At 43.6% G+C, this 20,772-nt stretch overlaps 1 protein-coding gene across 1 annotated transcript; it reads left to right on the plus strand.

The window, feature by feature from the left end:
- Positions 1 to 3,392: 3,392 nt before the first annotated feature.
- Positions 3,393 to 13,206, plus strand: LOC128453821 (uncharacterized). The gene is made up of 14 exons (XM_053436912.1): positions 3,393 to 3,416; positions 3,703 to 3,826; positions 3,928 to 3,977; positions 5,170 to 5,275; positions 5,939 to 6,097; positions 6,218 to 6,326; positions 6,412 to 6,473; positions 7,024 to 7,149; positions 7,245 to 7,339; positions 7,447 to 7,605; positions 7,727 to 7,923; positions 8,782 to 8,905; positions 12,010 to 12,212; positions 12,981 to 13,206. Exons 1-14 carry the CDS (start codon positions 3,393 to 3,395, stop codon positions 13,204 to 13,206), a joined length of 1,764 nt encoding a protein of 587 aa, XP_053292887.1.
- Positions 13,207 to 20,772: the final 7,566 nt, after the last annotated feature.

The following is a 20,772-nucleotide window of genomic DNA, read 5'->3' on the forward strand; positions in this document are numbered from 1 at the left end:
TGGTCGGTTTGAAGAGGAAGGAGAGGCTGTGCCAACCAAAGAGGAAACAAAGACCAGGATCTTACGTAGCGCCTACCAGGCAGCTCCACTCCCCGAGTTCCCTCAGAGAAGTGAGTGTAACAGTGATAACATCTCCAGTGCTGGTTCACTGGAATTCACATGGTTGTTTACTTAAATTAGCTGAGGTACCTTCCTTATTTTGAGCCAGGTTTATCATCGGAAGAGGCAAGACTAGCTTTATCAGATGTTCTTTCCCACATCTCCATCATGGTCCTGTTTACTGGTGGTGTGAAATAGAAAATCAGACTTTGTGGTTTACCGAGAAATTAGTAGCAGCTGTGCCTAATGACTGTATGTCGCAACTATTTTACTAATAATAAATTCTTGGGGATTCTTAAATGTGTTAGCAGCGTCTAAAAAAAACACAATAACACATGTTAATTCGATAATTCTGATCTATCACAGAGAATATTTAGGACTCCTTGGACAGTTCGGCCTAACACGGTCACAATGGGGAAAAGTAAAGAATTTCAGCATCCTAGGCTCTTTTCAGACATGCTGACACTGATGCAGATGTCAAGGTGTCACAATAGCGTAAGGGTGCTGTACAAAAATCACGTGATCTTTGCCGCAGTGTTAATACGTCACCTCCTGCCTCTGCCTGCTGCACCCGGCCGCTCCACCTCTCGCCTGAATAACGTGGAGGATTTGATTCTGGTGTGAACCCGTCTGTGAAGATAACCTCCCACTGTGTTGTGCATGTGTGAAAAAGGCAAACTCTGGGTAAATTTCTCCAGATTTTACCCGGAGGTCATATCTGAAAACAGCTACACTGTCATGGATTAGTGGGACAATAAAATAATAATAAAGTTCGCTGAAATTCATATCTCTTGACTTAAGATACATTTGATATTGTATTCGCTGTCTTATATCAGGGGGGAACATTTGCATATTTACTAAAAAGTTCAAGTATATGTTTGAAATTCTTTTATGTTTCAAAGTAAATTTTTGTCACAATGGTATTCTTGGTTTCTTTCTCCATCAAAGGAAGCTTCAACACTGGAATACATCTTTTGTCTTTTACTGAGCACAACTTGGGTGAGTTTTCTTGAAATAAGATAAGATAATCCTTTATTTGTATCACAGTGGGGAAATTTGGAATATTACAGCAGCGAGAGGGAGGGCAGTCAAAACTGAACAAACGATTATAATTTAAACCCTTGTTTCCATTTTAGGCAAACTCCAGGTGAGAGGTAAACAGCACCAGCCGATGGTTGGCTTTATCCAGCTCATGTTGAGCTCATGTGTTGGCTCTTCAGTTTGATCTCAGTCCCCATTCAGATAAAATTGCGGTCATTATGTGACATGGCTACAGTACCTCGAATGTCTCCGTTGGGAGTTGCAGAAGTTCCCCTTTGTCGGAATCCCTTTTTAGCCATTGTGTGTATTCCCAGTGCGTGGCTGGGCAGGCGGTTCCCAGGTTTTGGGTTCCCGTGACTCAGCATGCTCTCCTCCCTCGGTCGTCTCTCAAAGAGCTTACTTTCTTTTCAAATCGAAGGAGGACAATAATAGTGGAAACGATAAGCATCGCATTTGCCTATCCATTACATAAATGTGCTGAAAAGTGCTGACTCTAAAGCTCTGCTTGGTTGTTAACCCTGTGTGTGTCGGTGTGTGAAGAGTTGTCAAACTTAGTCACGCACCAAACCGAGCAATCTCAGTTTGGTGCATGACAAATGTCCGTATGTTTGTGCGTGCCTGCAGGGATGAATGTGTTTGTGCTAACCAGTGAAGGGTGAGTAAACCCACTGACACTTCGACTGGTCCAGACTGAGTCGACTCAGACTGGGAACGATGACCGTCTCTCCATTACTGGTGATTTCACCCTTTAAGGCAACACCAGACTGTGTCCCTCAGCCTGCCCTAAATGTCCTGTCCGTTTTTTGTTTTGATTGGGCTTTTCCTGGAAGACTTTAGCAGTCCGAACATGGCTGTGACAAGGTAGGGTGGGTGTAGTTCTACAGCGCCATTACCATTCTCAGACAGCTGTCCATCCTGTGTCCAATGAACGGAGAAAATAAGTCACAGGGGCGACTGGAAGTGATTTTCTCAGAATTTCTTAGACACAGTTATGTCTGAGGTCAGCTGGAGGAGGGCGCTCTGACATGTCCACACATCCAGCCAAGACGCATCACTTCTCTCACTTGGCTGTTCTAGTCTTATTTCACATGGAGAGTCTTCAGAGTTTGCTATCCGGACGCCAGACTTTATGATCCTCCACAGAGTGACTCACAGGGCAGCCAGGTGATGAAGAGAGTGCCAGCTCGCCCCCCCCCCCCCCCCCCCCCCCTTGTTCTCCGCTGTCTCTCCAGGACCCAGACAAGATTCCAATGCTGACACACATAAACCAATTACACTGTCTTATCTGATTCTGACTCCATCTAAACTCCCATCCATGTCAAACAGGCCTTTGAGAAACAGGCCCCTGAAATGAAAAACATGTGTTTAAGAAATTAGACAGAATTTTTTTTTTGTTTGTAAACTATTTGAAAAGACTACTGTTTTTTAAAGGGTAGAAGGGGGGGGGGGGGGCTGATGCTTCAATTTGTGAAGGTATAAAAGTTAAAGTTGTTATAACTCAGTGCCGCAAAACATTCCAGCATCTATCACGATCACATCACAGAGCTGTGTTGCCTGAGAAAGCCGGGGCCCGGCTCGGATGCCATATTCTCAGCCTCATTCGTCTTGCTTGTTATGTTAGCAGTGAGGGAAAAAAAAAAGATATCTGCTCGCTGACCAAATGACATTTGGAAAATGTACGAATATGTGCTTTCTGTGGGAAAGAACTGGGATTGTCAGAGAAGTATGTCATCAACCAGACAAGCGTTAGCTTGTCTGACAGGTTGCCAAGCGACCCGGTCCAGTATCAGCACCAGCCAGAGTGCTGCGAATAGACCTGATGACCTCTACCCAGACATAGGCAGATGCATTTGAACTAAAAGGAAACTATAGGATGTGTTCTAAAGCCTTTGTTGACTTTGGAGAGGCAGTGGACTAGTGGCAGAAACTTAGACTGTGGGCAGAAAAGATCTCTGGTTCTCTAGTGCCCCTGAGCAAGGCACCTTACTCCCCCAACATCTGCTCCCCATGCACCATACATGGCTGCTCACTGCTCTGTGTGTCCTTCACCAGATGGGTTAAAAGCAGAGGATAAATTTCCCTACCTGCATGAGTGTGCCTGTGCATGTCTGTGCATGTGTTTGGGACAAATAAATGTATCTTAATCTTAATCTTAATCTTGTTCTCTCCATCCCGGTGCAGATGACCCGAGCAATAGAGATGTGAGCTGCTCTGTCGTGCTGACAGCCGGACTTCTACCTCACGCTGCCAACATGGACACAGTCACTCACCGACGGGTATGAAGACCACTCAATGGATCTTTTTTGTCCAAAAGGTTTTCTCATGATCTCTTCACACAGTGTATCACATGCATCAATAGCAAACAAGGCCCACTCTTGCACTTTTAATGTATTTAAGAATTACCTCCAGCAACTCACTACACATTCCTTGGTGCTTTATCTGATTTAGGCTGTGACTGTGTATTGCAACTCATTAAGTTAAAAACACCGACGGACTGTAAATCGATTAGACCGGGCTGGATCCTGGTTCGAGTTTTTAACTGCAATGTGTGTTACGTGACAGAGACCAATAAGTCGCTCCTGCAGTCTTGAGGACACAATAAGCAGGAGCGCCAACTTCCATGAGTTCACCCACACCACAGCCAAGGATGAGGAGGGGTCCCCGCGACCACGACGCAAAACCATCGGTGAGTGTGGTCTTATGTTACAAACAGGGCTAGTCGAACATTTCTGATTATGGTGGAAGTATGACTGAAAAAACTATTTTACAACTCTGTTTTTCATGCAGCGTCGGTTCTGCCTCAGTCTAAAGATCAGAATGGAAACTTCCCTGAGAAGGTACTGTAAACCATCAAAGCCGGGCCTTCAGGGTGGCATCAGCGCACAGCCCAGAGCTGCTGCAATTACTGAATATGCTCTGTTTATATTTCCCAGCTCCCTTGATCTGTCAAAGCAATGACTCTGCAAATAGTCTCAGGATTTTAGTCTTTTTGTCCAGGATTTGCCAAGCAAGATTGCTCGTATCCTTAGCAATCCAAGTGTTAGCTGAAACACAAAACGGAAAGAAAAAGAACTTTCCCTTTTTCTTTTTTTTTTATAACGGCAAATTGCTCACGTCCTGCACTTATTATCTCCATGCATTATCAGCTGTCTTATTTTTCTTCTGGTACCCCATCAATTACATATGACTCATGTATGCAGCATGTAGCTTATGCAGCAACGCCTGACTCCAGAGCCCCACACTGGGACCCCAAATTAGATGAAATGACTGAAACGAGGGATTATTTATGTCGTTTTTCTTGAATTATGATCTAACAGGTTTTTCTTTGCTCAGAGTCTCTGTCTAATAACACATAATAGTAACACATCTGTAAGACAAGGGAAACCTCTCACCCCAATTTATCTAATCACTCTAGAGTCACCTTATTAAGCCTGCTCTGGCAGCGGGGATCTCTACTTTTCTTCCCATGAACACCATAAACAAAGAATCTGTGACTAAGGCAACAATTACATGGAAACCTGTGTTTAGGATCCCTACCAGGATAAACATGTCTTTGTCTTTTTTAAACATTTGTTTATGCTTAAACACACAAACGTGTTTATTTGCCGGGATGTGCCGAAACATGGATATCCAGCGTAGTCATACTTTGAATGAATCAATGACGCAGACAATGACGAACTGCCTTGGAGTTAAACCATGTTATGTCTTGATGTCTTTCCGCCCACTAAATAGGTTTTTGCATGCAGGAGTTAGAGTCTGAATCATCTTCGTGCCTCATGTTTCGCTGTCTCTGCAGTCTCCGACCGCCGCTTATGTGTTTGTGTTGAAAAATACGTATCACATCTCTTAACAATGGTGTAAAGAGCATGTTGCCTGTGTGTGGAGCGCTATGGTAAAACAAGATCGGTCATGATACACATTTCAGTGGAGTGTGGTGTATAGAAAAAACGGTTATCCCCATGGCACTCCCTCCATGGCCGTGCGGAATGAGGTATAAGCAGCAGGTATGTAACCGCTCCTTCTCCCCAGGATGTGGACAGGCAAGTCGCCAAATGTCTCAGGGAGCTGAACACAGAAGAAGTCTGCCAGTGGTTTACCAATATTGGACTGCAGAAATGTCTCCCCTTCATCAAAGGTGAAACTCATTCTGCTGTCTCCTCTCCCAGCCCAGTGGCTGCCTGTCTGATTCAGATTTATCTTTACCTCAAATCAAATAAACTGTTGTTTTCCCATGAAGTCAAACGAAAAAGAGATCGGGAAGAAATTAAAGCCGACACCTGCACAAGCATAAATCCATTTCAGTCTCAGTGTGCCAGAGGTTTATGCAAATGGGAGTCTTACTGTCTTTAATATATCCTGCAGTCTGCGCTTCGGGTTAGATATTCAGTTTTTCCTTCAGTTGCTTTCAGACGTTTCTATATAGTCCAGTTTGAATGTGTCAAATATCTGATTATATTTATTGCCTCTAGAATTCTGACACACTGAGCAACCTGAAAAACCTAATCCATCACAAACTGACACCATTTTGAAAAGCTGCTAAAAGCCAATTATATAACACAGTAAAACGTAATATATTCCTCTAAAAGCTAGTAGTTAAATTTTAATGTTCAGTTTTTTTGACTTTCTGCTCATAAAAATGTCACCTGTATATTACTGCCTGTCCAGTTTCCACACACTCTCAGACCAAAACTGTCTGTCAGGTCTTTTTCATTTGTCTTTTTTCATGAATTATCGTGCCTACACAGTACATGTCTTGATGTATGCGCTGCAGGTGTGTGACTAAATGTTTCCCTCTCAGACGCAAAGCTGTGTGGCGCGGACGTAGCTTCGGTGGACGTGAACACTTTGGACCTCCTCCACGTCACCTCTCTCGAAGACAGAGAGCAGCTGCTGTCGGCTATTTACAATGAGCTGCATCCTCCCAGCACCATCACCCAGAGACTCGACTCTCTGCTGGGTAACACCTCTATCTTTACAACTCATACACATTTCCCAGATGTTGTACATATGAAGATTGTTAAAGAGATGATGAGTGTTTTTTCCTTTGTTTTTGGTTAAAACAAAAAAGAATCCTCAGGTCCCAATAATGTTGAGACGTTCACTGAGACGTTGGTTAAAATGAGCAAGTCTACGTCTGCTCCTCACGTGAGCTGCCTCAGCATGAATCGACGTTCCCTCAAACTCAGGTGCAGCCGCAGCTCCGACACACGTACATGTAACAAATATGACATCAGCTACATGTTCTTAATCTCTCATTATTTCTCATTGCAGAAACAACTGCCAGAACTACATGGTGCAGAAGAATCCTCAGCTCATAGAGATCACTATTAATGGTGAGTAACATGTTAACTAGAATGTCACTAAGTAGAGGTGCATACCACCATCAGGGCCCAAACATTCACTAAATAATTCCCTGGACACTGATTTGTATTTGGATCTGCCGCAAATTGCATACACTCATAAATATCAGACCCATAAAAATACCTGATAGAAAGTGAAAACAAATCTAGGATCCGCCCCCTGATCCGGATCAGTACAAAAATGTGATGGGTTCTTACTTCTGCCAAGTTTTGTGATAATCCATTTAGTAGTTGTTGCATAATTCTTCTAACAAACAAACCCAGATGAAAACATAATCTCCTTGGTGGAGGTAAATACATGCCTTGTATAATGAGCTGAGAGAATGTAAGGAAATGTGATCTATGGGATTTTATTGCATGTGGTGGATGTGGACATTAATGTGAATGCAATGGACTGTGCAGACGTTGTGTGCGCAGAAATCTGTCTGAACATATAGGTTTACATTGTATTTAAACTATTCCCTCGTGCATACGGTTACCTCATACATCATGGAGCCTAATGGATTGTCACGCTGTGTTGCAGCATCAGAGCGGATCGTTCATCTTAGAACCCCAAAGGAAACAGCGGTGGGGAAAATCATGGATTCCTGTATCAAAATGCTGGGCGTGACAGAGGATAAAAGTCTATTCGCACTGAAGGAAAAGCAAGGTGCTCGATACATGATTTACAAGACATAATATAGTCTTTATCACATGAAAGACATTTATTTTATATGTCTCCTGCATCCCTTCCTTGATTTTAAGGCTCTTCAGAGGAGCTCCCACCAGATCAGCAGATCGGGAGTCTGCTTACATCGACGTCAGAAAACACACAGTTGGAGCTGCATTTGTGTAAAAAGGTAGTTTTCTATGATATAATACACATAAGACAATTACACTGCCTGCTAAATACCAACCCACAAAAACAAAGAGAGCCTCCTCACAAAGTTATGCTTTTTCAATATAGGAGAAAGCAGCGCCTGCCTCCCCAAACAGCCCAGAAGTCGGCAACTCCAATGAAAATGGTAACACCAACAAAAACATCCAGGGGAACCAGCTGGCTAAAGAGGAGAGGATTAGAGAGCTGAACCTCCAAGTGGACTCACTACAGAATGTCATCTTTCAGGTAAATATGTCTGTTCTACTACAGCTACAGCTACAGCTTCAGCATGAGCAATAGATTGCAGCTAAAAACACTGTAGTGGTGTAATAATAAGTATAATGACTTGAGTTCTTTGACCCCAAAGGTCCAGGAGCTCCACCACGGCCTGGTAGCGTTTTGTTCCGAGTTAAAGAACATGGATGGAGATGTGGATGTGGACAGGCTTGGCTCAGTCGAGCTGAAGCAGAGGCTGGAGTCGCTCAAAAGTAAACTGAACGACAAGAGGCAGAGTCTGCAGAACCTCAAAGACAACATTAATAACTCCGCCGCTCTTAAGAAGAAGTAGGTGGACTACGTATAACATATGGAGAATATAAATAACTGTCTGTTATTTAGTAGCATGTTTGATAATACAGAAATCTTTCTTTCAAGACATCAAAGAGTACGTCTGTGTAATTTATGGTTATTTGAGTTTCCCCTTAAATAATGAGCCATATCTGTTTTCAGGTGATATTTTTTATCACCGCTTTGTTGGTTGGTTTTTAGAATGCAGTGGGAGGATGCAGTTTGGCTCAGTTAAGAACACAATACGTTTTGATGTGGATCTGGGTGAGGGGGCCCATTCAGGAACCTTTTACCTCTTTCTTTGACATCATGAGCTGGGCTGTTCTGCCACGTTTTCCTTCAAATTTAAAAATTTTAAATCAGACATGTTGAGTGGAATGTTATTTATCAGTTTGTGCCTTTTGGTGGAGATCCAAATACAAATCAGGATCTAGTGAATTTAAATGTGGTTTGATAAAGGAACAGTTCTAGTTTGTGATATGGAATAGAATAAAAAAAGTTGGTCCATAACTGACATCTAAAAGAAAAACTGCTGGGATTTCAAATTTCCAATAAAAAATCGAATAACCACACTTTATGCCTTTAACAACTTGTTTCAAAAGGAAAAATGAAATGATCAAAAGATACACAGTCTGATTACAGAGCCCAAAATACCCATTGTTCTGAACAAAAATGTAAAATGTGACTCTTTGATGGTTTGCCTGTGTCTGATCTATCCAGCCACGCTTAACATGTTATGGTGCCGTAAACATATAAAGTAATTGGGTGAAGAAAAAGTACACATGTATCTACAAGTTTCATAGGCCACGTTATATGTCCTCAATCTTTTCTGAAAAGTGGCCTCTTGTCATTCAGACAGCTGGAGGTCCGTCTCTTGGAAAAGATGAAGCTGAACTGCCAAGTGTTCAAGGAGGAGATCTGCATGGTGCATCTCAACCGACAGGTGGCTCACCTACAGAACGCCCTGCAGGAGAGCAAGGTACCACTGATCCAATTCAAGCCACTAACATCTTTCCCACATCATTTGCACGGATGCAGAATTAACCTAACAGGCGAAGGGTCTGCTGCTCAGTCAGCAGAGTGTGATCAACAGCATGTGAAACACAGTCACACCGAAATGTGGGAAAGCTGTTTGGTCTGAGTCAGAGAATGTTTGGACTGCTAAAAATAGCCAATGAGAAACTGAGATTTGCACCAAAACAGCACGAGTTATCGGGAGAGGCATGTGTGGTATGGGATACTAAAATCTTACTGAAAACCAGTTTGGTGTTTTTGGAACATAAAACCAAAGCAAATGCTGTTTAGAGGATCTGCTTTTACCCATATACGAGCAACTTGTGTAATATAAACAGTACAACTAGCAATTCCCTGACTACTAAGGTCCACTTTGTACCGGATGAAGAGAAGTCCATATATGTGCTTATTTAATTGTCCTGTGGTTCCTTCCCGATGTCTTGGGCCGTCACTTAACACTCACTCATCTTTGATCTCCTCCTCACTGTTCCCCTGATTGACAACACAATGCTCCTTTCAGCCCACTCTGTTCCGTTAAGCTGTGCCGTTGTGAGAGCGGCCATACAAGAATGAGCGAAGTCCTTTGGATGAACACGCACTTTTTTTTTGCTGAGAAAATGATGTCTAGCGCTGACATCCGAGAGCCTGTGACCATACCAACAATGGAATGTGTGTGACAAAAGCCACTGGGGGAGCGCAGCGGAGAAATGGGCCAGGGTGTGTAAAACTATCTGCATCTATCCCCGGAGGAGCCCACTTCTTTTTTAATGTGGCTCTTTTATCCCGGTGGAGAAGCCCTAACGAGGTGCCATGAAAGGACACACGCGGCTTCGGCTTTGAAAGGTGCCCCGTGTCACGTTGCCGCCCCAGGGCCTCGCTTTTTTAGGTGCTGAGTTTGTGGGAAAAGCAGCAGCGCTAATGTTTATCATATGATCTAATCAGAGTTAACACACAGGTCAGAGCTGAAGAGCAGCCTGGGAACTGATGGAGCTGCGGCTCTAATAAGGAGCAGACCGCCCCGTGTTTGGTCTTGTAGGCCGCCCCGCATTACAGACAATAAGGAAATATTTCATCATCGGCAGACTAATCTCCGGGATCTATTGCAACTGGAGAGCATCAATAGAGCGGCCGGGAGGGAAGGGGAAAGAGAAACAGAGGGCGGGAGCAAAAAGGGAGGAGGGGAAGGACAACAAATGGAGGAAATGATTTAAAATAAGCAGTTTAGCTTGGACAACCCAAAGACTTCAGACAGACTATTAAAGAGGGGAAATTGGAAGAATTACTGTTTCACCCACTTTTTAGTCTCACGTGTTCTTTGAGGATGGGTTGTGGTTTGAGGGAAAAATCTGCCACCTCTTTGCCATGGCAGGCTCCTGTTAGGGTGTCTCCAGGATTTATATAGAAACGATCATGAGTGTTGCGGTAGATGGATGTGGTCAAATTGTCTCCCGATACTCCGTCCCCCATTTTCTACCCCGAGGTTCATTCTGCTTTAGATCTGTGCTGTTGGAGCAGCCAATGCGTCTACATCCATTATGACAGCCCCGACTTTGTAACAACTAACACCCATCATCGTAAAATGAAACGCAATCTCTTCCATTTAGAGCTGATGTCGTCTGGCCTGTCAGAGAATCATTTCTCACACCGTCCTTCCAAAGATCGTGTTGTAGCTCCCCGTGATCGAGGGAAATTATTCTCTTTCAGATATTTTCAAAAAGGAAGTAACCAAACTCTTTTCCTAGTGAGCTTATATTTACTTTTCCCCTCCCGAGTTATTATTTCTGTCTTGTGTCACCTCTGTGATCCTCAGTAGTCGTGGTTTAATTGCCTAAAATCAGTCCACCAGGATATGTGCCCTGCGTCTGGCCCAGGTGGGTCAGGATTTGTTCGGATCTTGGGGATAAATGAGAAGAATATGAAGAGAAAATTCCTCGGGCTCTTGGCGTGTGTCCAACTAAAAGGGAAAATGTTGTGTATTAGAGCGGGCTTCTCAAGGGGCTTCGGAAGCGTTTCCGTAGATATATCCTGTCTGGCCCACTTGTCTGAGCAGAGAGAAGCCTTCGCTCTGACCCCTGACCCTGGTGAGGCGGCATCTATTGCTGCGAGGCATTCACACGCCATCCAGGGAGAGGGGGGAGTATGCCATGAGGCTGGATAAGGGAACACTGGAATTCAGTGGTCAGACTCACAAGTTATTTCTGATCCCTGCAAGCTACTTGTGGTGTGATCTCTTCCAAAGCTAATCATTACATCTTGGTGGTCTCCTGGCTTCGACGCAGCCTCAGTCTCATGGTCTATCGTGGACCTGAGGTATCTTTAATCTTTGAAGCCTCATTCTAAGAAGTATAGTTCCAATTTTACCTCAAGAGAGTTTAAAAGGTCCTGGAACTTTGAAAGTTTTAAGGATTCCTGACTCAATGGGGCACTCGTCAAAATAATAATTCAACAGATTTCACTTGATTACTTTATTTACTATCTGCCATTCGCTAAAAAAGGAATCATTTGAGATTTTGGGGGAAAAAATGTTTTCTTGAGAAGATTCAGATCAATCTCATCCAGTCTCTTTTTGTATTTCAGTATTTCATCTAATGCAGTGAGCTTGGCTCTGTGCCAAAACAAATGAATCTGCCTGCCTGCACCTCTGTAGCTCACTAATTAGCATGAATGTACATTTTGTTTAATCTGCATAAAAAAGCCTATAAATAAATAACGTGTGGCCTTACTGGGAGTTGGTTAACATGTTGGAAACTCATGAATCTAACTAGAATCCAAGAAGTCACTGGGTCCCAACGTTTCAGATGTGCTGGTTGGTGGATTCGTTTTATCTTAGTTCTGAAAAACCAAACCGAAAAAATCATTGTAGGTACCATATTACAATATAGACTCTGTGTATCTGATTACATTTCAGGCTGAATGAAAGCATGAAATTGGCCTATAAAAACACTAATTCGCTCACAGAGTAGTTTCATGAAATCCACCACATATGGGAAACGTGTTAAGATCTGAAACATTTTCATTGTGGCTGTCTGTACCTCCGCAAACCTACGAGCGTTTGTGTGTTTCCTTCAGGAGAGAACTCGGAAAAAGAGTGTGGCCATCGGCAGCCTGAGCCAGCTGGTGTCACAACAATCTCCGGCCATGCTGCTGCTCGTGCAGGAGAACCAGGGCTCTGATGGAAGTTACGGCTTCGCATGTGGCTACAGAGAAGGCCGCGGACTGGTGGTGGACAAGGTGGACAAGGTGGACAACACGCACCTCTGTGTGGATGACAGGTAAACACACTCTTTCAAAATCATTTCAAGACAAGTAATTTATCCAGGCTTAATTTGTTAGTGTTCACACGGAGGCCACTTAGTGAAAGGCGTATTCGGTGTCTCACTCATCCCACCCATGTCTTTCAGCGCTCCACTTTTCAATGCTCGGTAGCTATGGAGACGCATCAGATACTGGCCCCGAAACAAGAAAACACTGCAACGCAATACTTGAATGCAGAAGAGTGTGAAAACGAGCAGATAGAAAACATTTTGTGCACACAAACACACACACACACACACACACACACACACACACACACAGAGAGACCGACACACACACTGTCTGTCAAATTAACCTCACTTATCACATCTGTGCCAATGCTCTTGACATCTTGACACAGCTGATGGTATAATGAAAAAAGTTGCTATTAGCTTCTCACTTATATGTGATTACCTATGAGTACAAACTAATGAGGGGATTAGTTTATTTATCGTGCTTTGTGTGATTGTGATGTTTTTTATAGTTCATTCTCTGGGATGTGTGAATTCTCTGAAATGATTTGTTGCCTGTTAAATAATCATTAATAAGAGAATGCTGGCACAAGAAGAACTAAAGAGAGGTGGTTTAAGTTAAACACATTCATTACGTTGTGTATGTATTTTTGTGTGTGTGTGTGTGTGTGTGTGTGTGTGTGTGTGTGTGTGTGTGTGTGTGTGTGTGTGTGTGTGTGTGTGTGTGTGCGTGTGTGTGTGTGTGTGTGTGTGCGTGTGTGATTGGCCCCACAGACTGGTGGAGGTGAACGGTGTGCCGGTGGTCAACTTCACACAGGAAGAACTGACTGACCTCCTGCTGCAGGGACCCAGCGCTCAAATAGTCGTCCTCCGCCAGCCTCCGCCCACGCTCACCTGCCAGCCGCACCTGGTCCCCCCCGATCCAATGCAAACAGTCTGCCCAGAGAGCGAGGTGGTCGCCGTGGAAACCCCTCCACGACGAAAAGTGATGGCCATCTGATGGTGCGGCGGAGAGGAGCGAACAGTCACGATGAGGATGTTCATGTTAAAAATGTAAAAGCTAAACTGTTCAAATGAGTTGTCGTATTGTAAATGACATAATGTTAAATGCCATAGCATCTGTGTTATTTACCTCCATATGTGAACTGGTTTATATTTAATTGATAACATGTTCTTCATAGATTGTTGCCAAATGCATTTTAGTAAGGGGATGTCAAATAGTAATGCTGCAGTTTCGTGTGTTTTCTATCTTCCCCATATGTACATCACTTTGTTCTTGCTAGATAGTAATGTATAATCCATATTGGTTTAATGTATGTGTAGAGCAATGCCTATGAAAAACATGTTTTTGGAAAAAGAAAAGGGGGGAATTATACTCACTACTGCACTTTTTCTATTTGGCTGTCTCCTGGCTCCACATCATATTTGTGGCATGAGGGAATATGAAAAGGAAAAAGAGGAAACACAGATGCAGATAGAGCTTCGCTCCAGTGGACTTGTGATAAGCATCCAGCAAACTTCTTTACAACACTGTGAGCCTCTGCACTGCCTCAAAGACCTGCATAGAAACTATGTGACATACTGTAAAGACACATCTGCAAAATCTGCATCATGTTTGCAAGCTTCCTCTTTGCAGAACAGACACTAAGATGGACTGGAGTGTTCGGAGGAGACTTTATTTTTTTCAAAATGAGTTTCCCCTTTGCATGTTGTAATGTAATCCACAGTGCTGTAGGAATTGAACCCTTGGGCCCGGAAATGCCTCATTTCTCAGCCTTGTTCTCCCTCGTTAAGTGGCAGTGGATCATGCAAGTCTGACAGAGAAAACAGCTCAGACGCTACCAAGCCCTGACCCAGACCCCCGAGGTCCAAAGAGCCTGAGAGGAGAAGTGATGGGACCAGTTTGACTTGTCAGCGGATGAGAAAGGTCACAGATCAGTCGATACGTTGGCGAGTTACTGCTTTTTGCAATCAAAGGCAAAATAAGCTCCACATAATCCGCCTGATGGGAGAGATGGTGTTTCCTGGTTGCCAAACAGACCCACTCAGAAAGAAGGCTATGATAATGGCAAGCTGCAGACTTACTTGCAGATATGTGACTTTCAGCCACGCCACAACATTTTCTTACACCCACTGACACAGATGAACCCTAATAACCATCCCCGGGAAGCGTGACAGCACAGAGAAGAGATATCCAAAACCACGAAATATTACAAAAGGAGGGTGTACACATGTGCAGGGAGAGAGGCATGGAGAGGGATAGATAGAGACACATTTGAACAAGGTCAATCACACTCATTGTCAGAATGACCAGGCAGCAGAGCCCGAGGTCAACCCGGGCTATTCATCCATTCGGTGCGGAGACAGGATAGAAATTCACAGCCCTGCAAAGTGGAGCAACACGGAGGCAGAAGGGCAGAGGAGAGAATGTGTCATGGCTGCCTTTATGGAAATAAATTAACACTGGAGAAAATGAGACAAAATCCTATAAACACTGCAGCTGGCACGAGTAGAAAGACGCCGTGGGATTCCCGGTGACCAGCACACACCAGAACACACACCAGCAGGGCTTTGATACTCCGGCTGTAAACCACTGCAAGCTGTCAATCTGAAAAGCAGAAGAAATCCGCCGGGCTGAGTAATTGCAGTGACACCATGCAACCTTCAAAAGCTTTCCTAAGATGCTGTCAAGTTGGAGAGGACCTACACTCGGCAGTACAGTGTGTTAGTCAGGAACATCTGCCGGGGGGTTGAACTGTACACTGACCTCCTCCTCCACTTCCAAGGCACCTCAGGTTGACTGGGGCTGTACCTGACACGTCGTGGCACAGAGCAACCGACGCTGCATCTGGTTTGCCTTAGCAGCCTCAGCAGAGCTACATCTTGCGAAAGACTGATAAGCTCTGAGGCCGGTCCGGTGTGGCTGGATTTCTCTCTTCTCCTTTTTTCTTTTTTTTTTTGGTTCCCGTGAGCCCCAGCTTCTCACTGCTCCACCACTGACCCCCCCTCCTTCAACTCTCTAACCACCCCATGACATTTAAGGGTGCCTGGCATCCGTTTGAAGTGGGAGAGGGGGCATTAGCTCTGATTTCCTGCCCAAATCCCACACAAGCCAATAAAATGCATGCAGGTCAGAGGCAAACCAAAAGAATTCCTGTCCGCCGTGTGTTAGACAAACAAGATTGGCATTTTGCCTTATTGCACAGACCACAAACTAATGCACCTTCCTGTTCCGTTTGGGTGCGACCATCTGCTCCACGAGACTCTAAAATGTAGTTAATGAGACAAAACAATCAATCAATCACATTTTTGGGGATGGTCTTATTCATAAAGCATAGGTGCAATAGACGTTGCTTATAACGGAGCAAATCAACAAACTAACTATATCTGCAGCACTAAATAGAAACAGACAGTGAAAGAGAATGTCTGACAAACGGTGAGCTGTTAATTAGAAGAGAAACCTTTTGAATATATGTAAATCGCAGCACATTCGAATGTCCATGTGGCTCTGTGCTGTAAAGCATTATGTCGTTAACAGAGCCCCACACCTTCTAGCCTCTTGTGTTTCAGTAATCACTCAGCAGCGGTGAGGGCCCGGAAGGTCAGAGTCAAATCCCGGGGGGCTTCTGATTTCATTTTGCCGAGGTGGAAATGGGACTTCTGTCTTTTCCTCTGGCAAATCTCACTCTAAGCAGCAGCACTCTGCACTTGAGAAAGTCCCCAGAGATATTTACGTGTTGACCCTCTCCTGGTCCACGCCGCCGTGTTATTTGACCTTTGTCCCAGGTAGATTCCCACTGCCGGAGCCAGCCAGCTCAGGCAAGCTGAGGGAGTACTGCCATCTGCTGGAAGTCCAGCAAACTTCACACCATTGTCTCCTTTGTGCAGATGGATTTGCCTCTTGGGGTTGATTATGAAGCAAGTCTGATTAGATCAAACTATTCATAGCAGGCGATGTAAAGCAATTATCTTCCACGGATGGATTCCCAAGTTGGAAAAATCACAGGCTCTGAAATGCAATCAGTCATGTGATCATGTGGCAGATTAATGTGATGAATGTGCAAAACACACACGACTTTCGTTTTCAGGTGCTGACACACTGGAACCGTATTTTCGGCCTTTAAATGCTGAAATAAATACAATAGTACAATATTCTAGTCTCAATAAAATGTCAATAAATCTGTATTTAATCTCAAATCATAATATGAAACATCTTCCTAGTCAACAAAGCACCATACGTCCAAAAGTGAAACAGCTGATTGTGTGTGACGTGTTTAAACAGCTTGTACTTTCAAAATGTGATTTAAAATCCTGTTAATGTTAATGTAATCATATTTTGTCCCCCACCGACCCTGATATACACACATGGCTATAATGTAGAACTGTAATCCAGAGTCTTTTTCCATCAGCACGCTATTTACATTGTAGGACAGATCGATTAAGAATAAAATGAGGAGAACATGTGTGATTGATGACAAGCCAGAGAGGTTAGGATGGGTTTAACGACCCGAAAATGAATGTGCAAAGGTGGGATCTGACATGGAATTACTTTTTGAAGGCTGCTGAGAGACATTCTAACACTCCCCACGCAGCTCAATTAACAGGCCGATGAAAAGGCCATTAGGACAAAGTCGAAAGTGCGCTTCGGATGAGATAAATATATTGGTGAAATTGCTCTTCATAGCCTTGCCGGCGGGCAGCGATGGAGACAGGTCAGCATACGGTATTCGTCATTTTCGGATCCATTGTGTCAGTAACATAGAGAGCATAATGGCCCGTGTCTCTGTCCAACAAAGGCTTTAATTAAAACAAGATGAAAATGGTGATTAGAGGAATCAGCGTGGAACACAATCAGCAAATAGTGGCAGGCATTTCATTGAATTGTGCGGCAGAGGCACAGAGCAGGAAGGAAAATCCATGAGACAAGGAAGGAAATCAAGTGGAAAAAATTAGATGGATAACACATGATAAGGGGTTTTAAACCTCTGATGATCCTTGGCTTGCTCTCTTTTTTATGGAGCTGGTTTACTCATATAATAAAAAGGAAAATCTTTCCAAGGTCTGAATGACAGGATGTTCATTTCTAAAGCTCTGGGCAATTCCAGGCTGCTTAAACTCTTCTGGCATCGGGTCTGTGCTGCGTGGAGTCGGCTCGTCTAGGAAGGAGGTGGAGAAGAAAAAGTAAAGAAAGAAAATTCACTAAACTGAAAGAAAATAGCCAAAAATTACTGATGAAGTGAACAGTATTAGGGAAATGGTGCACCTCTAAGTTTTGACCTATGTTGTGCACATATACAGTTCAACCATTCGATTCCATGCATTACATTCAAATCCTCTGGTGATAGAAACCTTATCAGAGCTCTCTAACCACACATCTTTCTCCCATGAACCACCTGTGATCGCACTCTAGATGGCAGTATAAGTCCCAGTATTCCCCTCAACTACACTCAACACTCAAGCAAGTCTCCCAGTGAAACCCAGCACTTGCAGAAAAAGATGTTTCACCAGTATCAACGATTGAGAGCCTGCCATGCAGTTGCTCAGCTCGGGCTGATTATTTGCTCCTCGATGGAAAGTAGGCCAAGGCACTGCTGACTCTCATTTTGCAATAAGGCTTTGATACAAGCAGCAGACATAGAATACATCACGTTGAGGGGAAACACAATCGTTCCTGGTCTGTTTAGGTGTTTCCTGTTTGGAGCTCCAGCTTGATCGACTGATTGACAAGCACCAGTTCTGGCTTGTCTGCTGACCCTTTATAGACACGTCCTGTTTTCAGATCTCTATCCTGATGCAGCAGCACCTTTGTGGTGCTTGCTATCTGCTTTCCATTCATGTTTCAATCTATAACAATAAACATTAATGCAGTTAACCTCGACCCTCATATTGCGTCCATTATTACGTTTGGTGTCTGAGGCGACCTTAACACAAGAAAAACACACGGACACAGAATATTAAATGCCACGTTTGCAGAAAATGAGAAAGAATGAGTACGTCACACTAAGCATAAGGCTCTTCATCCTCTTGCTCAGCTAATTTATTCCAGAGACAGTTAATGGAGCAGCTAAAGAGCTCAGTAAATGCTGTTTGGCCCCTGTTTGGAGAACATATTCAGAAGCACTCAAATTAGCAAATTATGCTAACAGCAGCGGAGGAAAAGTTGTCCAGAAAGAGATACATGGTGGGGTTCCAGTTGCCTCCAGCACGTGATGTATGAAACAATAAATAAAACTATTACTGCTGCAATGAACATGTGGGAGTGTAGATATGTATTACTGAGCTCTGCTTATTTGAAACTAACATCACAACCTATTTTATTCCACAGTACACACTGCTTTACATGGTTTCTGTAAAATAATACAAATAAAGAGTCACGCTGACACATAAACACGTAAACAAACAACATGTAGACGCAGGTGACATGTAAAAGTATGTATACCTGTATATATGCTGCATCCATCTTTGTATACTACAAACTGAGGCACAAACACACAGTCACCGACAAAAAAATAAAAGGTTTTCACGGAGAATGGTTGATGCTGAGCGAACAAGCCAGAGGAGATAGAAGAAGCACACCGGGGGGAATGATGGGAGGAAATGATGCGCATGATGACTGCTGAATGGTTGGCCAGTGGGACAGACCCTGTCAGACTGTCTGCTGAAGGGGTGGAAGACGGAGAGAGAGTTGAGTGCAGAGAGGACAAGAACGAGACATGGAGCAGGAGAAAAATGATGATCAGTGTCAAAATACCGCGACCCCGTGACGACTTATGTTCTCCCTGTCTAGTGCTTCAGGTCCACTGAACTTCTGCATGGTTGTGCTATGTCCATTCCACAGAGCCAAGGCCGACCAAAGGATGATTCCTCACACGAAGATCTCAGATATGGAAAAGCAGACCAGCAGCATGATTTATTCAGCTCTTATTACATAAATTGAGTGTCGCTGTTCTGATTCGTCCTTTTGCACGAGTATTTCTAAAGCCCAGAAATGTCTTACGGCTCCTGCTGCTGTATTGAGCGTCGTTTGCTCCTCTTGTCTTCAAGCTTTTCATCTGCAGAGCGGGGCCCTCACACAGAAACAATGATGACCCAGTTCTGAGTTTGTCTCTGTCTTACAGCCAGTTCTCTTCTGTCCTAATCATAGTCCCTCAGCTCCAAGAGCTGCAGCGCTACCAAGACAGGGGAGAGAGATAGAGAGAGAGAGAGAGAGAGAGAAAGGGGGGTGGGGGAGGAGAAGACAAGAAGAGATAAAAAGAGAGAGACAGAGAGACAGAAAGAAAGTCAGCATGAGACGCAGGAAAGAGAGCTAATCTCTAAGGAGGAAGGAGAGAAAGGATGACAAAATATGAAGATGGACAGATACTGTACCTTCACAGATATAGATAGAAAGAGAGAAAGAGAGAGAGAAGGTTAAACCACTGCACCCTCTTTGATTTGTTCCCTATGGAGAGCACATCTAAAGGCAGGATTGATTCCATGACAGGTTGCAGAAGAAGGGAAACAGAGTCCTGATGCACCGCACTCCTTCATCTGCACAGATGTCTCTGGAGATCCAGGAAATCAGGTCATTGTGCTCATCATCAGGTGTGACTATACATTTGTTGGCAGGGTTGAGGAACCCTGTTGTGCTTATGTAATATATATAGGTCCACACATTTCCATTAGCACGCGTGAATATTGAAAAGGTACAGGTAGCACACAGACTCCTGTTGTTTCTTTTCTTCTTCAGTTCTTTAAACCTCGATAATCTTCTCAGATGCGTAACATACTGTAAGTCTTTGCTGATTTCATTGACATTTATTTCAATGTGGTTTGGAGCAGGGACCCAGAGTCAGAACTCTTCTATTCTAATGTGATCTATTGAAGAATATCCACAGGTAGAAATGACCAAACACTTTTAATTCGAGTCTCAAAGCTACGTTTGTAAAGTGATGGTGTTCTAGCTCTTTCCGGTTACAATTTAGTTTGCTAGTTGAATATTATGGGAAATTATCTTTGTGAATTAGCTTTTTCTGCCCTGAGTTAATGAGAATCTAATTGATGAAGAAATGGTCACAGTGGTGAATAAAAGAAGTAACTCAGTTGTTTGTAATTAAACATATGAGTTTCTACCCCCCCCCCCCCCCCCCTAAGGAGGTTATGCTTCTGTTTTGTTGTCTGTCTGTTAGTTATCGGGAAAATCTATGGGATGGATTACTACAAAACTTGGTGAAGGGATGCTGTAGGGGTCAGGAAAGAATCCAATCAAATTAAAGCGGGTTCATCTCAAGGGGGCTGATACAGGAATTTTTCTTTTACATTACAAGATAGGGCATATTTTTTAATAGAGTTCTTAGAGAATAATTCATGGATGATGAAACAAATTACACATGCCAAGGGGACGGATTTTCGTGAATGTGTGAAATTTGGTGCAGATAAAAATAAAAATCCAGATCTAGTGAGGTTTCATAAAGGGATTGATGGGCCTTAATGGAGTTTTGTGCTACGAGTTCCATTCTAACATGGATCTGTCGACGGAGGAGATTCTTGGTCCAAAGTGAATCCTAACAGAGAAACCAAAAGGCCT

The sequence above is a fragment of the Pleuronectes platessa genome, chromosome 12 (assembly GCF_947347685.1).
Source record: "Pleuronectes platessa chromosome 12, fPlePla1.1, whole genome shotgun sequence".
Taxonomy (NCBI): domain Eukaryota; kingdom Metazoa; phylum Chordata; class Actinopteri; order Pleuronectiformes; family Pleuronectidae; genus Pleuronectes; species Pleuronectes platessa.

Excerpts from the sequence above, each read along its gene's own strand:
- LOC128453821 (XM_053436912.1), top strand. The coding sequence starts at position 3,393 with ATGGACACAGTCACTCACCGACGG. Across the intron at positions 6,474-7,023 it reads CATAGAGATCACTATTAATG|CATCAGAGCGGATCGTTCAT; the intron begins GTGAGTAACATG and ends GCTGTGTTGCAG. Across the intron at positions 7,606-7,726 it reads TACAGAATGTCATCTTTCAG|GTCCAGGAGCTCCACCACGG; the intron begins GTAAATATGTCT and ends TTGACCCCAAAG.